The 16,675-nt window shown below is 47.3% G+C and overlaps 1 protein-coding gene across 2 annotated transcripts in view; it reads left to right on the plus strand.

Moving 5' to 3' along the window:
- MPRIP (myosin phosphatase Rho interacting protein) overlaps positions 1-16,675 on the plus strand; it is a 122,976-nt gene that overhangs the window by 79,108 nt on the left and 27,193 nt on the right. For both annotated transcript variants that reach the window (XM_056866326.1, XM_056866325.1), the window contains exons 8-13: positions 9,006-9,147; positions 10,924-11,037; positions 13,723-13,779; positions 14,411-14,479; positions 15,030-15,119; positions 16,160-16,269. In XM_056866326.1, the coding sequence (XP_056722304.1) occupies positions 9,006-9,147; positions 10,924-11,037; positions 13,723-13,779; positions 14,411-14,479; positions 15,030-15,119; positions 16,160-16,269 (582 nt within the window). The remainder of the gene's footprint in view (positions 1-9,005; positions 9,148-10,923; positions 11,038-13,722; positions 13,780-14,410; positions 14,480-15,029; positions 15,120-16,159; positions 16,270-16,675) is intronic.

Genomic DNA, 16,675 nt, shown 5'->3' on the forward strand with positions numbered 1-16,675 from the left:
ATGGGCAACCAAATAGCATTTGGAGGGTTTGGCTTGGTTATTCCAAGAAAGGAGCAAGTGTTGGAGCAGAATCGCTTACGGATTCTTGAGGCAGTGCCCAAAAAAGCACTTTTTGCCAGATTACCTGGTCCACTTCCTCCTAGTATACTTGGAAGATAAGCAGGGTCAGCCATGGTTAGTACTTGGAAGTTGGGGGTTGCCTAGCCAGAGGAAGGCAATGGCAAGCTCTGCTTATTTCTTGGTTTGAAAACCCCCTGGTCCTGGGGTTGCTGTGAGTCAATTGCATCTCCCTGGTACACAGTTATTATTTTAATAACTCACAAGTTTCAGCCAACGCACGTACTGTCCCTGTACCGTGCTTGCTTTTTTTCTTTAAACGTGCGTTGAGCAATTCTCACGTTATGTTTGACTCACGTCTCGCTGAATGTGCAATTTAAACCCCCCATTTATCCAGGGACTGGTCCCCTGTTTCATTTATGAAGGGAACAGGTTTGCTCCTCCTTACAAGCCACAGTACGCACTTACCTGCATTCTCTGTGACGCATGAACCGGTCTATAGTCTCTGGGGTATTGCCACACGACCCCCAGAGTAGCATTTTGGGAACCACTGTGTGAACTAATTTCTCTTCTGTGGCTGTGCTTTAACTCTCAGGTGCTTTGTGGTTGGTGGGAAATGTTACCCTGCTTTAAAAAAATAGTTCCTAAACTTCATGAAGCTGGGACGCATATGCACTTAAGAACTGTTGTGGGTTTGCCCTGTGCATCTCCTATACACCCCTTTCCACCAGCTGTCTTTCCGTGATGGCATTCCTGTCCTTATTCCGTATTCCTTCCAAGAAATCTTGGAAACAGAACAGATAATGCCAGATAAGTGAGCTCTTTATTTTGCCTTATCTGATGTCTTTAAAACATTAGCCTGTGACAATTGCCTTCTCCGGGGTTACCTCTAACCTTCTCATTAGACTCGCCAGTAAGAGATATTTTTTTAAGTGAATTTCAAACCTTGGTAGAACTCCCTCCTCACACCTAAAATAGAAGATTTGCGTATAGAGAGAGAAAATAAAATCAAGGCTTTGGATCGAATGCTAATTACAAATGAGGAAAGAACCAAAGATATTTTAATAGTTTTGACTGGAATTAAAAAGGTAAAGGGGAAAGTGAGTGAATTAGGAAAGAGAAATTATGACACTGGAAATAGAATAAGAGTCAAAAGATAAGCTAGATTCGAGTCCAGTAGCAATTTAGAGACCAAGAAGATTTGGAGGGTGTAATCTTTCACAAATCAAAGCTCCCCTTCGTCGGACACAAGTAGGATTTGTCAGATACAAGTACTTCTACCTGACAAAGGACCATCGACTCTCGAAAGTTCATGACCCGAACATTTTGTTGGTCCGTAAGGTGCTGCTGGACTCGAATCGAGGCCAATACGGCGACCCTCTGACATTATCAGGAAATTGTATATATATTAAAAAAAACCCACCTCTGGGAACATTGAGGAATTAGATGAAAAAATAGAAGATTTAGATAACCAAAGAAAAAAAAGGATATTCTTGCAGTCTCGCTAGATATTCTCGCAGTCTCACCAGATGCATGCACCAGTGAATTAACATGTTCCTGCCTTCTTGCAAATCCACCCCCCTTGCTTTGCTGGACTGCTTTTCTGAGTTTCAACTTGAGCTTGCTGTTTTATTAACCATTCTCCCCACACATACACCCCCTTGAGTTTCTCCTCTTGTCATTTAGAGTTGAGAAAACGCGAGGCGAGCAGTGCACACCTGGTTTACCCCTGGGCGAGCGCAAACTTTTGTGTCACCTCTTCTTTTGTCTCCTATTCTAACACACCCGTACCCCAGAATAACACAAGCAGACTCATTAAAAATTGCCAATAACACCTGACTAACCTTCTGGCTGACTTCATCCTCTTATTCCCTTCACTCCAAATCATTTCAATATCCTGCAATAGATCGGGATTTTTGTACCGCGAAATGCGAAGGTGCAAACTAGTTCCACAGCAGTGAACAGGTATGCTCTTCTTGTCCACCCCTTTAAACCAGTTTCAGATTGGAATGGCTGCGATCTCTCCCTCCCCCCAGGACTCTGAAACAGGGGTATCAAGCATACAGCCTTGGGGCCGGATCCGGCCCCTTGAGAGCTCTTATCCGGCCCATGAGCCAGCTGAAGCAGCCACCACCACTCCAGTCTTGATCTGGGCTGGCGAGGCATGGCCCGGCCCGACCAAGGGGCATTTATGTCATATCCGGCCATCGTAACCAATGAGTTTGACACCCCTGCTCTAGAAATTAGAGGGTTTGGGACTTTTTTTTTTAATGGACAGAACTAATTCTAGTGTGCGCTAGCACGATACGTTTTAAAGAGCGATGATTCTACAGAGTTTCGGAGCCCTTTTGAGCTGGTTTTAAAGTGGATTCAGCTTGTAGTGGTTGAAATTAAACTGGTTTGAATTTGGCGTGGCCAGAAACGAGATGAAGCAGTTCCAGTTCAGTAAGGCAGCTAGGTTTCGAGTCCAGTGGCAGTTCAGTAAGGCAGCTAGGTTTCGAGTCCAGTGGGACCTTAGAGACAGTCAAGATTTTCAGGGTGTAAGCTTTCAAGAGTCAAAGCTCCCTATGACAGGTGACAGAGAGATCTTTGACTCTCGAAAGCTCAAATCTTGTCGGTCTCTAAGGTGCTACTGGATTCGAATCTAGCTCTTCTATTACAGGCCAACATGAAAATTGAGTAAGGGATGCTGAACCATGTGCAACATGTAATAACCTGACCAGAGTTCCCACTGGTTAAGAGTCTTAAAATGCACATTAGGGACAAGAGAAACAGGATTCGGGCTTGGGAGGGGAAGAGGAGAAAAGAGATTGTGGGGGGGGGGCTTGCTGGCCAGTTTGTCAATGTCAGAGCTCCCCCTGCTGGCCTTTGGGAGGGATGCCGTGAAGGGGTTGCCGTTTCTGGTTGCGGGGCACCGATCCACCTGAGCCGCTTGGTGAGCATATCTTCTCATTCTGGCGGTTCTTGAGTAGGCGCACCGGCTATCTAACCTTGTCCCCCCACCCTTGCCAAATAACTAATTAACCAAACAAAAGCCAATAATTATTAACTATGATCGGGGAGGCAACTTACTTTGGGCATAGAAAGCCCTGTTATGTTGGAATACAGCAGACCCCCTCAAGCTAATTATTTGCATGAAAAGTTCTGTCTCCCCCTCTTCCCTTTCCCCACACCCTCCCAAGCACGGCAACCCCCCCCCCCCAGGGCCTTGGCAATATTCTGCCTGTCTTTGCAGAACGAGATGTCTTGCAACAGCTGAGGGGCTATGAACCTCGAGGGCTGCTAGCCAGCTGCTGGAGAATTGGGACAGTTTTTAGGAGAGAAGAGATGCTGACCCCCCTTCCCCATTACCAAAACTGCCGTCACTCCAGGAAAGGAGCAATTCCCCCCCCCCGGAAATCATGCTTTCTGCCAGCCATTTTTCAGCAATGGCCAGGGTTTCCGGTGAACATCTTGGCTTGGCTCTGAGATCATCTTTGGGCGGTCCGTATACTCCTTTTAGGTGCCTTGGGTTTTCCTGGGGAGTTAGGGAAGACAAACGGGGTGCGGGGCGCTTGGGAAGTACAACCCTTTGCCCCATCACTTACGTAAATCTCTTTGCTCCGCATAACACACACTGTCTCTTTATTTAATCAGAACGGTGACCGCGCACGGGAGGGAGGATGTGATTTTTCGGGGGGGCCCTTTGCAACAATTCTGTTTTGTTACTTTTCTGCTGATGATTTGTGTTTTGGTTTGGTGTGTTTTAGGAAGCTTAATGGTTTTTTGATTTTGATGGTTTGTTTGTTTCCGGGTGGGGGGGCGGAAACGAGATAATTTCCCTGTGCATTCATTCTCCAGCTTTCTTTTCTTTTCAGGTCTTGTTGCTCTCCGCCCTCTGCTGCTGTGTGACGTGTCCGCCTTTACTCCGCCTGCTTCCGCTACCATCTCATCTCAAATCTCGAGCAGTAGACAACTCGGTGGCGCAAAACCCCCCTTTCATAAGAAATCAACCTGCTGCTTTTTTGGGGGGGTTTATGTTTTGGGTTTTTTCCCTGGTTTTTTATTATTATTTTTTTATTAATGATTTATCTCCAGACTGTTGCTGTTTCGGCCAAGGCAAATGTTAATTCACCTTGCATTTGTTCCTTTTGCAAAACCGAGATGAAAGGGGCGGGGGGAGCGAATTATGAAATATGCACGGGGCTAGTTTTAAAACGATTTGCAGAAATGCAAATGCGTACTGTTCGTCTTTTACAAAAGGGGCCGAGAAGGGTTTTTTGTTTTTTTAGCATAGAATGTATCCTTAGCTCCCTGAAGTCACCTGGAGCTGTCTATTCCGCAGGCGTCTTGGTGTGGGGTTACCCCTCATGGTCTCTTTCTCGCTCTGCATGTGGCATGCTGGGACCCTGATCAAATAGGCAAATCTGGAGTGGTGGGTGGATAGCTGTGGGGAAACTCCTGCCTTGGGGTAAAGGGTCAGATTTCACGTTCCCCTGGATCTTTCCAAATGAGCACCCCCTCTGTCGTTAAAAATTAAGGTTCGCCACACTGTCCGTCAGATGTACAACTTACAAAACCCGTGCACGTGGATTCATACGTACGCCGACACATAACCTTCTTAAAATTCTCAACTCCATCAAAATCCTTCTATTTAACCTTAATGCCAAGCCAAACATTGCCTTTTTTGCATTTTACAGGAAAAGCGGTCTCCGAAGTTTTAAAGATAACCATTTCCTCTTGAATTTGTTTGATCTTCTTTTCTGTGTGTTTTTTTTAAATACCCAGCAACAGACGAAAAGAAGATCACATTGCATCAGATATATTGGTGCACAAAGCTCTTCCCGTAACTTAAGCCTCTGTACAAAATGAGTTTTCGTTTCGGTATCAACCCCTCGCTATTCTAGCGGCCGTTGACACTTTAAGGAAAAAGCCCTTCTCTGGATCATTTATCTTTGCAAACCCAACTGATGCTTGTTTCTTTGGAAGTCATTCTCACTGAATACCATCAAGGCCGTGCTTAGGGTTTCAGACAGTCTTTGTTTTTCATAGCCAGTGCAGTGTAGTGGTTAAGAGTGGTGGATTCTAATCTGGAGAACTGGGTTTGATTCCCCGCTCCTCCACATGAAGCCTGTTGGGTGACCTTGGGCCAGTCACAGTTCTCTCCAAACTCCCTCGGCCCACGTGGAGGCAGGCGATGGCCAACCACCTCTGAACGTCTCTTGCCTTGAAAACCCTACGGGGTTGCCATAAGTCAGCTGTGACTTGACAGCACACACACACATTTTCTTTTTGTGTGGTGATGTCACAGCATTATGGGGGGATGTTGTTCCCCACGGACTTAGAATCGGGGGGCGGAGTTTCCCATTGCCTCCAGGTAAGTGAGTCCCTGCTGCAATCGGATAACTTGCATCTTTGCATAGGTCGAGAAAAACCACTTCCCTACCAGATCATTCCAGTTTTATCGGCTACGTTTTAGACCTCTCGTGCTTGACTTAAAAATAGCTCAGTTCTGCCCTGCGTGTGCAATGATCCCAGCAGAGCTTCAAGTAAAACTTGCCGGCAAGTTCTTTTAGTCGCTTGGGGTGGGGGGAAGCACCTTTGGGTCCCTGTTCCCCTGCCGTCTCTCTCTCCCCCCCCCCCCCCGGTGGAAGCCAGCAGAGAATTCTGCTCGCGTGCAAGGGACTAGACGGGACCTGCCGGAATTCCATTCCATGCCCCAAAGGCAGGCAGTTCTAGGGAACCCACGTGGCGAATTAATCCCCGCTCTCTCAGAATTAATCAGTTCTATCCAGACAACTGTGTCGCAAGCAAGACTTAGGAACAAAGAAAAAATCTCACTAGCTGTATCCACAGGGCTTCTAGATCCTTTGCAGAGGTCCCTTGGCACCTTAAGGGAAGAAGAGTTGTTTTTTATATCCCAACTTTCTCTACCTTTTTAAGGAGAATCAAACCGGCTGACAATCGCCTTCCCTTCCTCTCCCTACAACAGACACCTTGTGAGGTAGGTGAGGCCGAGGGAGCTCTCAGAGAACTGTGACTAACTCAAAGTCATCCAGCTGGCTTTATGTGGACGAGTGGGGAATCAAACCCGGTTCTCCAGATTGGAGCTTCTGCTTGGCATGCAGAAGGTCCCAGGTTCAGTCCCCGGCATCTGCTTTTGAAAAGACCAGGTAGCAGGTGGTGAGAAAGACACTTCTCTGCCTGAGACCCAGGAAAGCCGCTGCTAGTCTGAGTAGACAGCACCGACCTTGATGGACTGATTCAGTATAAGGCAGCTTCGATTGTATTCCACCTTCAGAGATTTTCTGAAAGCCAGACAAAATTTCCTTTTTTGAAGCAGAGGCTAGATGGCCATCTGTCAGCAGTCCTGATTCTGTGAACTTAGGCAGATCGTGAGAGACAGGGCAGGAAGGGCTGCGTCAGTGTTTGGCTCTCGTGGCCCTTCCTTGCATGCCCAGGGTAGTGCCGATCACCACTTTGGGGTCAGGAAGCAATTTTCCTCCAGGCCAGATTGGCCAGGGATCCTGGAGGGGTTTTTGTTTTGTGCAGGGGGTGGACTAGATGACCCTGGAGATCCCTTCCCACTCTTAAGATTCTGTTCCTGTAAACTGAGCTGAAATATTTATCATAATTGATCAGTCAGAGTTGGTAAATGAAAGAAAAGCAGGATGCTGCCTTATATCGAGTCAGCCCACTGGTCCATTGAGATCAGTATTGTCTACTGAGACTGGGAGCGACTCTCCAGGGTCTCAGGCAGAAAAGGGTCTTTGTTATTTACTACTGCCTGGTCTTTTCAACTGCAGATGCCGAGAATTGAACTTGGGACCTTCTGCGTACCCAGCAGACGTTCTACCACTGAGCCACGGCCCCTCTCTGACGCCGAACACTTAGAAAATGTATATGGTGTGTCTCCAGAGACCTGCCGGAGGCAGCTTACGGCATAAAGCACAACCATTGAAAACAAAGCTGACACCATTAAAACAAGCTGGGACATAACATATTTATTTTTATTCATTTATTTAAAACATTTATTAGCCACCTTTCCACCTTACAGAACTCCAGGAGCTTATGATACAAAAATTAAGTAATCATTAAAACCAGAATTTAAAACCACAAATTAAGACTGCCGCCAAATTCATCAAACACAGTCCTAAATAAAAAAAATTAAATTTGCAGTTAATATGCCAGATAAAACAGAAACTGACCATACAGAGTAGAAAACGCAATCCTAAATATACCTCAGGCAGCTAAAATGTAGATACAGTTTTTATTGGGCTAGAAGCATATTTAAAAGATGAATTCCCTTGGTTAAGAGTGTGGGTCAAAAATCACTGTTTTAGCCGGGCGCCTAAAAGCAAGTCCTATTGGTGCCAGGTGAACATCGCAGGGGAGAAAAAATTGTGAGGCAAGGGGCCACCACTGAAAAAGCTCTGTCTCCGGTTCCCACCAGCTTCACCTCTGAAGGCAGGGGCATACAGGGCAGGATTTAAGAATATCAAGTAGAGGCGGTCCTTTATACAGCCTGGCCCCAAGCCATTTCGGGATGATACAGTCACTTCAAATATTTAAGCGTAATAAGTTGCTGCATAGCCAAACAGGAGTGATCGTGCCCTGCCCCAAGAATAGAATTGTTCTGTTTTCATTCCCTTTCTGCGGTCTGGGAAGGCGATGGGTTTGTGATGCCGCTCGCTGCAGCGGGTTTTCCAGAATCCAGAGATTTCATGCCAACCTCAAACCCTCTGAAATACTTTTTTTTAATCCCCCACCGCCCTCGTGCAAAATACGGCCTTTTCGATTCACCAAGGGATAGAGTTGGGTTTCCTTCTGGCTGGCATGTCTAGCGGGAGAGTGTCACGTATGTCTGAATCCCCGTGCAGCGGGCGGGATCCTTAAATTCTCCACTTTGCAGCTTCTTAGCTGGGCGGAAGTCTTAAGAGAGATCAGTGGAAACACGCTGAGTGGGAAATGTTGCTTTCTTGCCAGACGCTTGCCGGCTTGAGTTCTGGTACCGAGTGCATCTTGCCCGCAACTTGTAGGCCTGATCCTGGGGAAGAGAGTTTAATCTGAGAACAATCCCAGCACTGGCTGGCCCTCAGGACGAAATGGTGAACAGTGGCATCTGCAAGAACCAGTCTGGCTGTGTGCCCCTCGATTGATTCTCGCAGGGGAGCCCCGTAGAGAGTGCTTTGGGGTCTGAAAACAAGCTATTTGACCCCCTTATCAACAGAGCTTGAAGTAGGAAATATAAAGATGTATGTGTGGCCGAGGGTTGAAATCCACGTTGCCATAACCACGGGGACTGTAACCCTCGGATTCACCCGTTCCTGGTACCACACTTGTCCCATATTATGCTGAGTTTCCACCCTGGTAGACAGCACTGTGGACCTGGGAGCAGGGAAATGGTTAGCGTAATGAATTCAGAATAGCCAGCCAATGAGCGTCATGTTAGCAGGGGTGGAGGAGGGTGTCAAAAACATTCAAACCTGTTAATAAACCCCTGTTTAAACAATGGGTTGGATCCAGCAGGACGTGTCTGCAGATGGAAGGATTTCCATCCACAGAGCATGACGTCCTCACCCACTGCAATCCAAAATGATTTCCTGGGGGAATGTCCCCTGTCCAACAGGAGAGCAGCATTTGAGGGGGGGGGGGGCATATTGGATGAGAGCAGGAAGGTGAAAATTTCATGCACTCGTTTTGTCTGTGGACATGCAGCGTTGGATTGAAACCAATATGCATTGTAGCCCAACAGTTTTGTTCTTCGGGAATTTTTTCCCTCTTACTGGATTCCACTGAATCGGGACAGTGGAACGGAATTCCAGCCATATTGCTGAGAGCTTAAACGGTTCCCCGCCCAGTATCTTAAAGGATCTTTTTCGAAAGGACGTAGTTGTAACCTGTGAAAGACGGCCACGGCTCCCGTTTAAGGGCACTGTTGGTTTCCCTTTCTTTGTCTGTCTTTCCAGGCGGTCCCAGGTGATTGAAAAATTCGAGGCCCTGGATATCGAGAACGCAGAGAACATGGAGACCAACACGTCCAGCGGCTCTACGCTCTCCAGTGAGACTCGGCAGGGCAGGAGCGAGAAGAGGGTTTTCCCCAGGAAGCGGGTAAGATGCGAGAGGGGCCCCTCTCTGCTTCTGTTGGAGACAAGTAGGTGAGGTGAAAGACCTCTGCCTGAGACCCTGGAGAGCCGCTCCCGGTCAGAGTAGACAACACTGACTTTGATGGACTAGGGGTCTGAGTCAGTAGAAGGCAACTTCATGTGTTCATGTGACCTCTGCCCGATCCGATGAAGGTAGGGTTGCCAACATCCAAGTAATAACTGGAGATCTTTTGCTATGACAACTGATCTCCAGCCAATAGAGATCAGTTCACCTGGAGAAAATGGCCGCTTTGGCAATTGTACCCTATGGCATTGAGGTCCCTCCCCTAACCCTGCCCTCCTTAGGCTCCCCCCAAAAAACCTCCCGCCGGTGGCGAAGAGGGACCTGGCAACCCTAGATGAAGGGAGCTTCGACACTTCAAAGCATATACCCTGAAGATCTTGTTGGTCTCTGAAGGTGCTACTGGACTCGAAGTTAACATCACACCAGCTGCAAAATGCAAAGCTCTAGAATGGTTCTGCAGGCACCGACTTGGAACTGAGCCTCGTTGAGCAAACCACTTGTAATTTTCTAACAAACAGGCATTGGGGGGTAGTGCAGGGCTGAATGCAGGCTTGCAAACAGTCACTTGCCTGGACTGAATGGTAACTATACTCAGGTTAAGCAGTAAGAGGTGTTTTAATTACAATTCCTTGGGGTAGCGTCCTCCCCGTTCCCCACATCATTGTGTAAAGAATTATAAATGGTCAGCTTACAAAAGTGTTGCACGTTATGAGGAATGTGCATTAAAAGAGAAATCGTAACAATTATGAGCGATGTATAATTTACCATGTCCTATGAGGAAAGGTTGAAGGAGCTGGGTGTGCTTAGCCTGGAGAGGAGAAGACTGAGAGGGGATATGAGAACCATCTTCAAGTACTTGAAGGGCTGTCATAAAGAGGATTGACTCAATAAAGGAAGCCACAGCCTTCAGTTTGCAAGATCTGAGCAAGGCTGTGAAAGACAGGATATTTTGGAGGACATTGATTCATAGGGTCGCCATAAGTTGGAAGCGACTTGACGGCACTTAACACACACACGCATAAAGAGGATGGTGCGGAGTTTTCTGTTGCCCCAGAAGGTTCAGACCAGAACCAACTGGTTAAAATTAAATGAAAAGAGTTTCCAGCTAAATATTAGGAAGAACTTCCTGACATATTGTCAAAGGCTTTCACGGTCAGAGTTCATTGGTTCTTGTAGGTTATCCGGGCTGTGTGACCGTGGTCTTGGTATTTTCTTTCCTGACGTTTCGCCAGCAGTTGTGGCAGGCTTGTGTTACTCCTCTGAAGATGCCTGCCACAGCTGCTGGCGAAACGTCAGGAAAGAAAATACCAAGACCACGGTCACACAGCCCGGATAACCTACAAGAACTCTGACCGTGAAAGCCTTCGACAATATGTCAGGAAGTTCATTGTAACTTATTTTTTAAAAAATGTTACACGTTTGCCAGATTCTTAATAAAATGCCAACATTCTCCATGTTGAAATATTGCCTTTATGTGTTTTTATCATGATTGTATTTATATTCTTTTTATTGTGTTTCCTATCCTTTTGTTATCGTAAGCCGCCTTTAGTTCCACAAGGGAGAAAGGCTGCTAATAAATGTTTTAAATAAATAAGTTAGGTACTTAAGGTTTTTTTTTTAAAAATATGCCCATTCTTTGGGCTGTTGAGTGCCAATCAAGAAGTAGATCTTGGTGTTTTATGATCTGTGTGTGGGGGTTTCTTTCTTTCTTTTTAGGACTTTGCTGCTGAATCGGCAACGGGCTCCATCCTGGACATGTCGACATCCCCTCTGTCCCCTCACCGCAGAGCCAAGTCACTAGACCGGCGGTCTACCGAGTCTTCTATGACGGTGAGTCTGGGGAGGGGGGCGGTGGCATTTGCCGTTGCGTCCCTGCCCTAAGGGGGTTACGGGAGCCATTCTGAACCATTTTGAAACCCAACTTCAAATGAAAGACACTCATGTCGCTGAGCGTTGAACATCTTTGTCTTTACCACTTTTACTGTGTTTTGCATTGGGTTGACAGTTGGATGCCACATAATAGTTTTCAGAAGCATGTGCAAAGGTGTCGTGGTTAGTGTCGGACTGGGATCTGGGAGTTGAACATGCTGGATTTTGCAGGACAGATGAAGGATGAGGGGAAGCTGAGATGAGGCAGAACAGTTCTTTGGCTTATGCCTGAAGGCCGGTACCAGAGAGAAAGCTGGAAAAGTGAGCTGGTTGCTTGGAGCACCACTGACCGTTCGAGCACATATTCTTCCCGCCCTTCTCCAAAAGGGCTCAAAGTGTCATGTGCGCGGTTCTTCTTCCCTCTTTGTTTCTCCTCCAAACCAGCCCTGCGAGGTAGCCCCTGGGTCTTGGTTTGGACCTGCCAGGTGGAATACAACTTTGTGGACCCAAGTTCCTTGCTCTGGGATTGCCGGAGAGCCTCTCCGCCGTTAGATTTCCAAGCAAAGCTTTAAAAGTACCAGGCACACTGTCTCCATCTATGAATATTGCTAGGCTGTGAGTGTTTTAATGCTAACTATTTGACTGGGGCAAAGAAACTGTAGGTGCCATGGAAGAATCCCGTTTTCTGACTTTTCAAAATTGGAGTGGGCTTTTGGTGGCGCTGCCATGAAACTTTGTGTGTGTGTGTGACGATTTCCTCTCGAACTCTTTGCGTCGGCCCCTTTCAACATTCCCCTGGCAACCGTGCCGGCCTTATCTTGAGTGGAAAGTTTATCGACAGGCAAAATCTTCCCGTCCCTGGAGGGAGAGTTTGAACCGCTGCTTCCTCAGCAGCAGCATGTGTGGCTTTTTCACATGGAAATATGGCACTGGGGTGGGGGGGGAAATCTCTCTCCCTTCCATCCTCCCCCCCTTTTTTTTTGGTGTACAAATACAGTCCCACAAAAGCAAGATAAACATTTTCCATTCGAATGATTCTCCTGAGGGAAGGTCGAAGGGCCAAGTGGACGTGACTTAATTCAGTTGCTGGGAGCTGAGATATTTTGCAGAAAGCATGGGGTTTTTTGCTCTAAAGTATTACTACTGCTCCTTCAATTTGCAGTTGGTTCCAGCGTGGTGTGGTGGTTAAGAGCGTCGGGCTAGGATCTGTGAGACCCGGGTTCGAATTCCCCGCTCGTGCCGTAGAAGCTCGCCGGGTGACCTTGGGCCAGTCATGCTCTCGGCCTAGCTTACCTCGCAGGGTTGCAGTGAGGATAAAACGGAAGAGAGGAGAATGACATCAGCTGCTTTGGTTCCCTGCTGGGGAGAAAAGTGGGGCATTAAATTAAATGAATTAAATTAAATTAATAATTAAATTAAATAAAATAAATAAATAAATTCTACCATCCTAATCCGCCACCAGTCGGAGTAGGCAGTACTGACCTTGACAGACCGAGGGTCTGCTTCATGAGTGTTGATGTGCGAGATTTGTCGACGTTCCCCCACCCAGCTCACAACCCGCCCCATACCGTTAGGTCCTTGAACGGCTGGGTTGCGCTGGATGCCAGAAATGGATAAAAAATTATCAATCAATCAAGTTTTATTTCGATACAATATCAGCTCTGAATAAAATAAAAAATTATCATTTTTAAGCCTATCTAAGGATATTTTATCAAGCATGGGGAAAAGGAAGTCTAAATCAATTATTAAGAGTTGTACAAAAAATTAGATTATTCCAGCTCTACAATGCTTGCTTAAATTCTTAGGTATCCTTCCTCCTCTGCGAACTCCACCATATTTCAGTAATTTAGCAGTCCCTGGTTTCCGAAGAGCCTTTATGCTTGCTCGTCTGAACGCCGCGCCTTCAGCTGTGCTAAATGGAAGATTCGGAAATGTACCCTGCCCCGAAAGACTTTGCTCTTGTAATATGAAGAAAATTGATATGCTTTCTCGCATGATGCTGGAGTGTCCCCATTTCAAACTCCAACGTGACCAGTGGATCACTCCTATTTTAATGAAACTCCCTACCGTCGTAACAGATGATAAATTAGTCCCCTTTTTGCTGGTGGATAGAGATCTAAGTATAAAGAAATAGAAAAAAATTAAGAAAAAGTACCCAAGTATAAAGAAATAGAAAAAATTAAGAAAAATTAAGATTAACCGCTCAAGACCTGTGGGTCGTGGGAGCTTGGAAGGAAAGGAGGAATGGTTGGGTTTCTTCTGAACAAGCAGGCACGCTCAGATGCCGAAAACGTCTTTACACACACACACCCAACCCAGCTCAGAGTGTATCTTCAATCCCACCACCCCACATGATGGCCAGTTGGCAGCTGTGCCTGGCTGAGATTATAAATAAAAGTCAGGGGAATGAGTTGAGAGCAACAGCAAAAAAGGTTTTGCACATTGGTAGATAAGTAAGAAACTATATGGATAAGGTAGACCCAGATATGCATGAATATATTTTGGGACTGCTGACTCCTTGGAGGAAGCATGATGTTAAAAATGTGTAAGTAGATCTGCTGGGGATTATTGGAAACTTTTCTCCCCGTCTGGGTTCTGTCACGGAGTCCAAAATCTTTCTTCTGTTTTTGTGGTTTTCTTTTGCAGCCCGATTTGCTGAACTTCAAAAAAGGGTGGTTGACCAAGCAGTACAAAGACGGGCAGGTAAATGTCAGGTGAAATCCTTTCCAGGTTGTTTGAAAGAGAAACCAGGCGTTATAGTTCCTGTTTAATGTGAGTGAAGGTTGATAGGAAAGATAAGGGGTCCCCGACCTTTTTTGAGCCTGTGGGCACCTTTGGCATTTTTGACATGGCATGGTGGGCGGAGCTGCCAAAAAAGGCTGCCAAAGGAGGTGGGGCCAGCCCCAAAAGGCTGGATCGGACCAAAGTTATACGTAGTCGGTCCAAGCATTCTGTTCCCAGCAGACGTTGTCTGGAAAACCCACTAGCAGAACATGTTGTCCTCAGTGCCCACCCCCCCCAAGGTCATGAGCAGAGCTTTTGACTGCAGAACTAGCTTACCCTTCTGCGCCACGGGGTGGGTGGGTTGTATATTCGACTTAAATTTAGTCTTCCTCTGCCCTCCCCATGTTGAGAGACCTGGAAATGAGTTTGCAATGTCTGCATTTGTCCCTTGATGGCTCAGCTTTAGCATCCTGAATGCTACTGTGTTCCCAGCTCAATGCACCAAGGCCCCGCCAAGGGCAGGTGCCTACCTCCCCCCAGTAATGCAGGTGTGCCCCGTATTTAGAAAGGCACAAGTTCGCAAAACCGCCTGTCTTGTTGGTTTCCACAGTGGAAGAAACACTGGTTTGTGCTGACGGACCAAAGCCTAAGATACTACCGGGACTCCGTGGCGGAGGAGGTGAGTGATGGCTGGCACTTGCGGTCTCAGTTCTGTTTGTCCCGGAGTTGGGCGTCTGTTCTGGGTTCTGCCCGCTGGCAGTCAAACCCTTGAGAATCCCGATTCTTCCTTCATTCTTTCGCATGGCTTGCCAAAGGCCAGGAGAGGTTCCTGGAGTGTTCCTGGCTGCTCTTACACATCCCCCCCCACGTGTGGTATTTCCAGCCATCATGGTGTAGTGGTTAAAAGCGACGGACTCTAATCTGGAGAACCGGGTTCGATTCCCCACTCCTCCACATGCGCGGTAGACTCTAATCTGGAGAACTAGGTTCAATTCCCCACTCCTCCATGTGAGCCACGGACTCTGGAGACCGGGTTCGATTCCCCACTCCTACACATGAAGCCAACTGGGCAAGTCACAATTCTCTTCGAGCTCTCTCAGCCCCACCTACCTCACAAGGTGTCAGTTGTGGGGAGGGGAAGGAGATTGCAAGCCACTTTGATTCTCCTTAAAAGGTAGAGAAAATCGGCATTTAAAAACCAACTCTTCTTCCTTCTTCTTCCCCCCCAGGCAGCCGATCTGGATGGGGAAATCGACTTGTCAACGTGCTTCGATGTGACAGAATATCCTGTCCAGAGAAACTATGGCTTCCAGATCCACGTAAGAGAAACTCGGAGGACGGAATGTAATAGAAATGGAATTGTCTGCAAATGGTGGGGGGGTAGTGATTACACCTGGGCAAACCTGGCTGAGCCCTGTCTCTTTATATTAGGGGTCCCCAAACTTTCTGAGCCTGCGGCACCTTTGGTGTTCTTACGCAGGATGGTGGGGCGCAACCACAAAATGGCTGCTGGGGAAGGTGGAGCCAACCGCGCGCACACCGAGGAAGCCCAAGAGGAGTAATTTTAAAAAAATATCCTGGGGAAGATCAGGGGGAGAGAATAAAACCAGTGCTGTGGGGGCAACTTCTGCCAAAACGTTGTTTTAATCTGCATTAGCCAATCTGATCTCTAGTGGGCAGTGAGCAGGAGCCCCACCCAGCCACACCCCCTTTCTAAAAACCCTTGGCGGGCACCAGGAAAGTTTTTGGCGGGCACCATAGGCTCCGTGGGGAACACTGCTTTATACACTGGATAGATCAGAGAGCCAGCATGGTGTCGTGGTTAAGGTGTCGGACTAGGCCCTGGGAAACCCGGGTTCGAATCCCTGCTCATGCCATGGAAGTTTGCTGGGGGGCCCTGGGCCAGTCACATGCTCTCAGCCCTGAACCTGGCCAGTACTTGGATGGGAGACCTCCGAGGAATACCAGGGCTGTGATGCAGAGGCAGGCAATGGCAAGCCTGCCTGCGAAGGTCTTTTGCCTTGAAAACCCCACGGGGTCGCCATAAGTCAGCTGTGACTTGATGGCCATAAAACCAAACAAAAAAAGATCAGAGGAACCCAAAGTGATTTTCAGAGTTGCTGAATCCCCTTTTTTGGGGGGAGGGGGGATGCACTTAGGGCCTCTAAATACACAGTAATGCATCCTGGGAAAGAGAGGCCAAATGGCGTGTTCTTTATATACTCTTCTGAAAACTCACGCAGCGACACACATCAAATACCTGTGCTGCTGGAAATAATAAAGCCTGCTCCCCTTCGGAGTGAGCAGTGTGGCCAGCAATCCTCTCCGCCCCTGACTTTCCTCTTCTCCATTCGCATAGACTAAAGAAGGAGAGTTCACCCTCTCCGCCATGACTTCCGGGATTCGCCGGAACTGGATCCAGACTATCATGAAGCACGTGCGGCCCACCACTGCCCCAGACGTGACCAGGTAAGAGACGAGGAACAAACGGCACGTCAAGAGGGCTTCCCTTTTTATTTGGAATGCAATCCGTGCTTCTTTTCTGATCCCATTCATTTCCAAACCCCATCTCATTCCTTTCCCCCCTCCTTTGAGCCTAGCCCGGGCTAGCTTTTATTTTCGCCAGGGATCACACGCCGATTGGTTCAAAAACATGACAGCTAACAAAATTGGGAAATGCTTCAAAATGTTTCGACTTCATTGTAATGCAAACGGGGGTTTTTTGTTTTGTTTTTTAAACTGCAAACGGGAAACAACTGTTTTGAAAGAGGATCCTCACCTGAAATTGTTAGACCAAAATGATACCTTGGAAACCAGAAGGGGGCGGGGGGGACATCTACAAAATAATAATAGAAATGAAATGAGAATCAGAAGG

The sequence above is a fragment of the Euleptes europaea genome, chromosome 21, assembly GCF_029931775.1.
Source record: "Euleptes europaea isolate rEulEur1 chromosome 21, rEulEur1.hap1, whole genome shotgun sequence".
In the NCBI taxonomy this organism is placed as follows: domain Eukaryota; kingdom Metazoa; phylum Chordata; class Lepidosauria; order Squamata; family Sphaerodactylidae; genus Euleptes; species Euleptes europaea.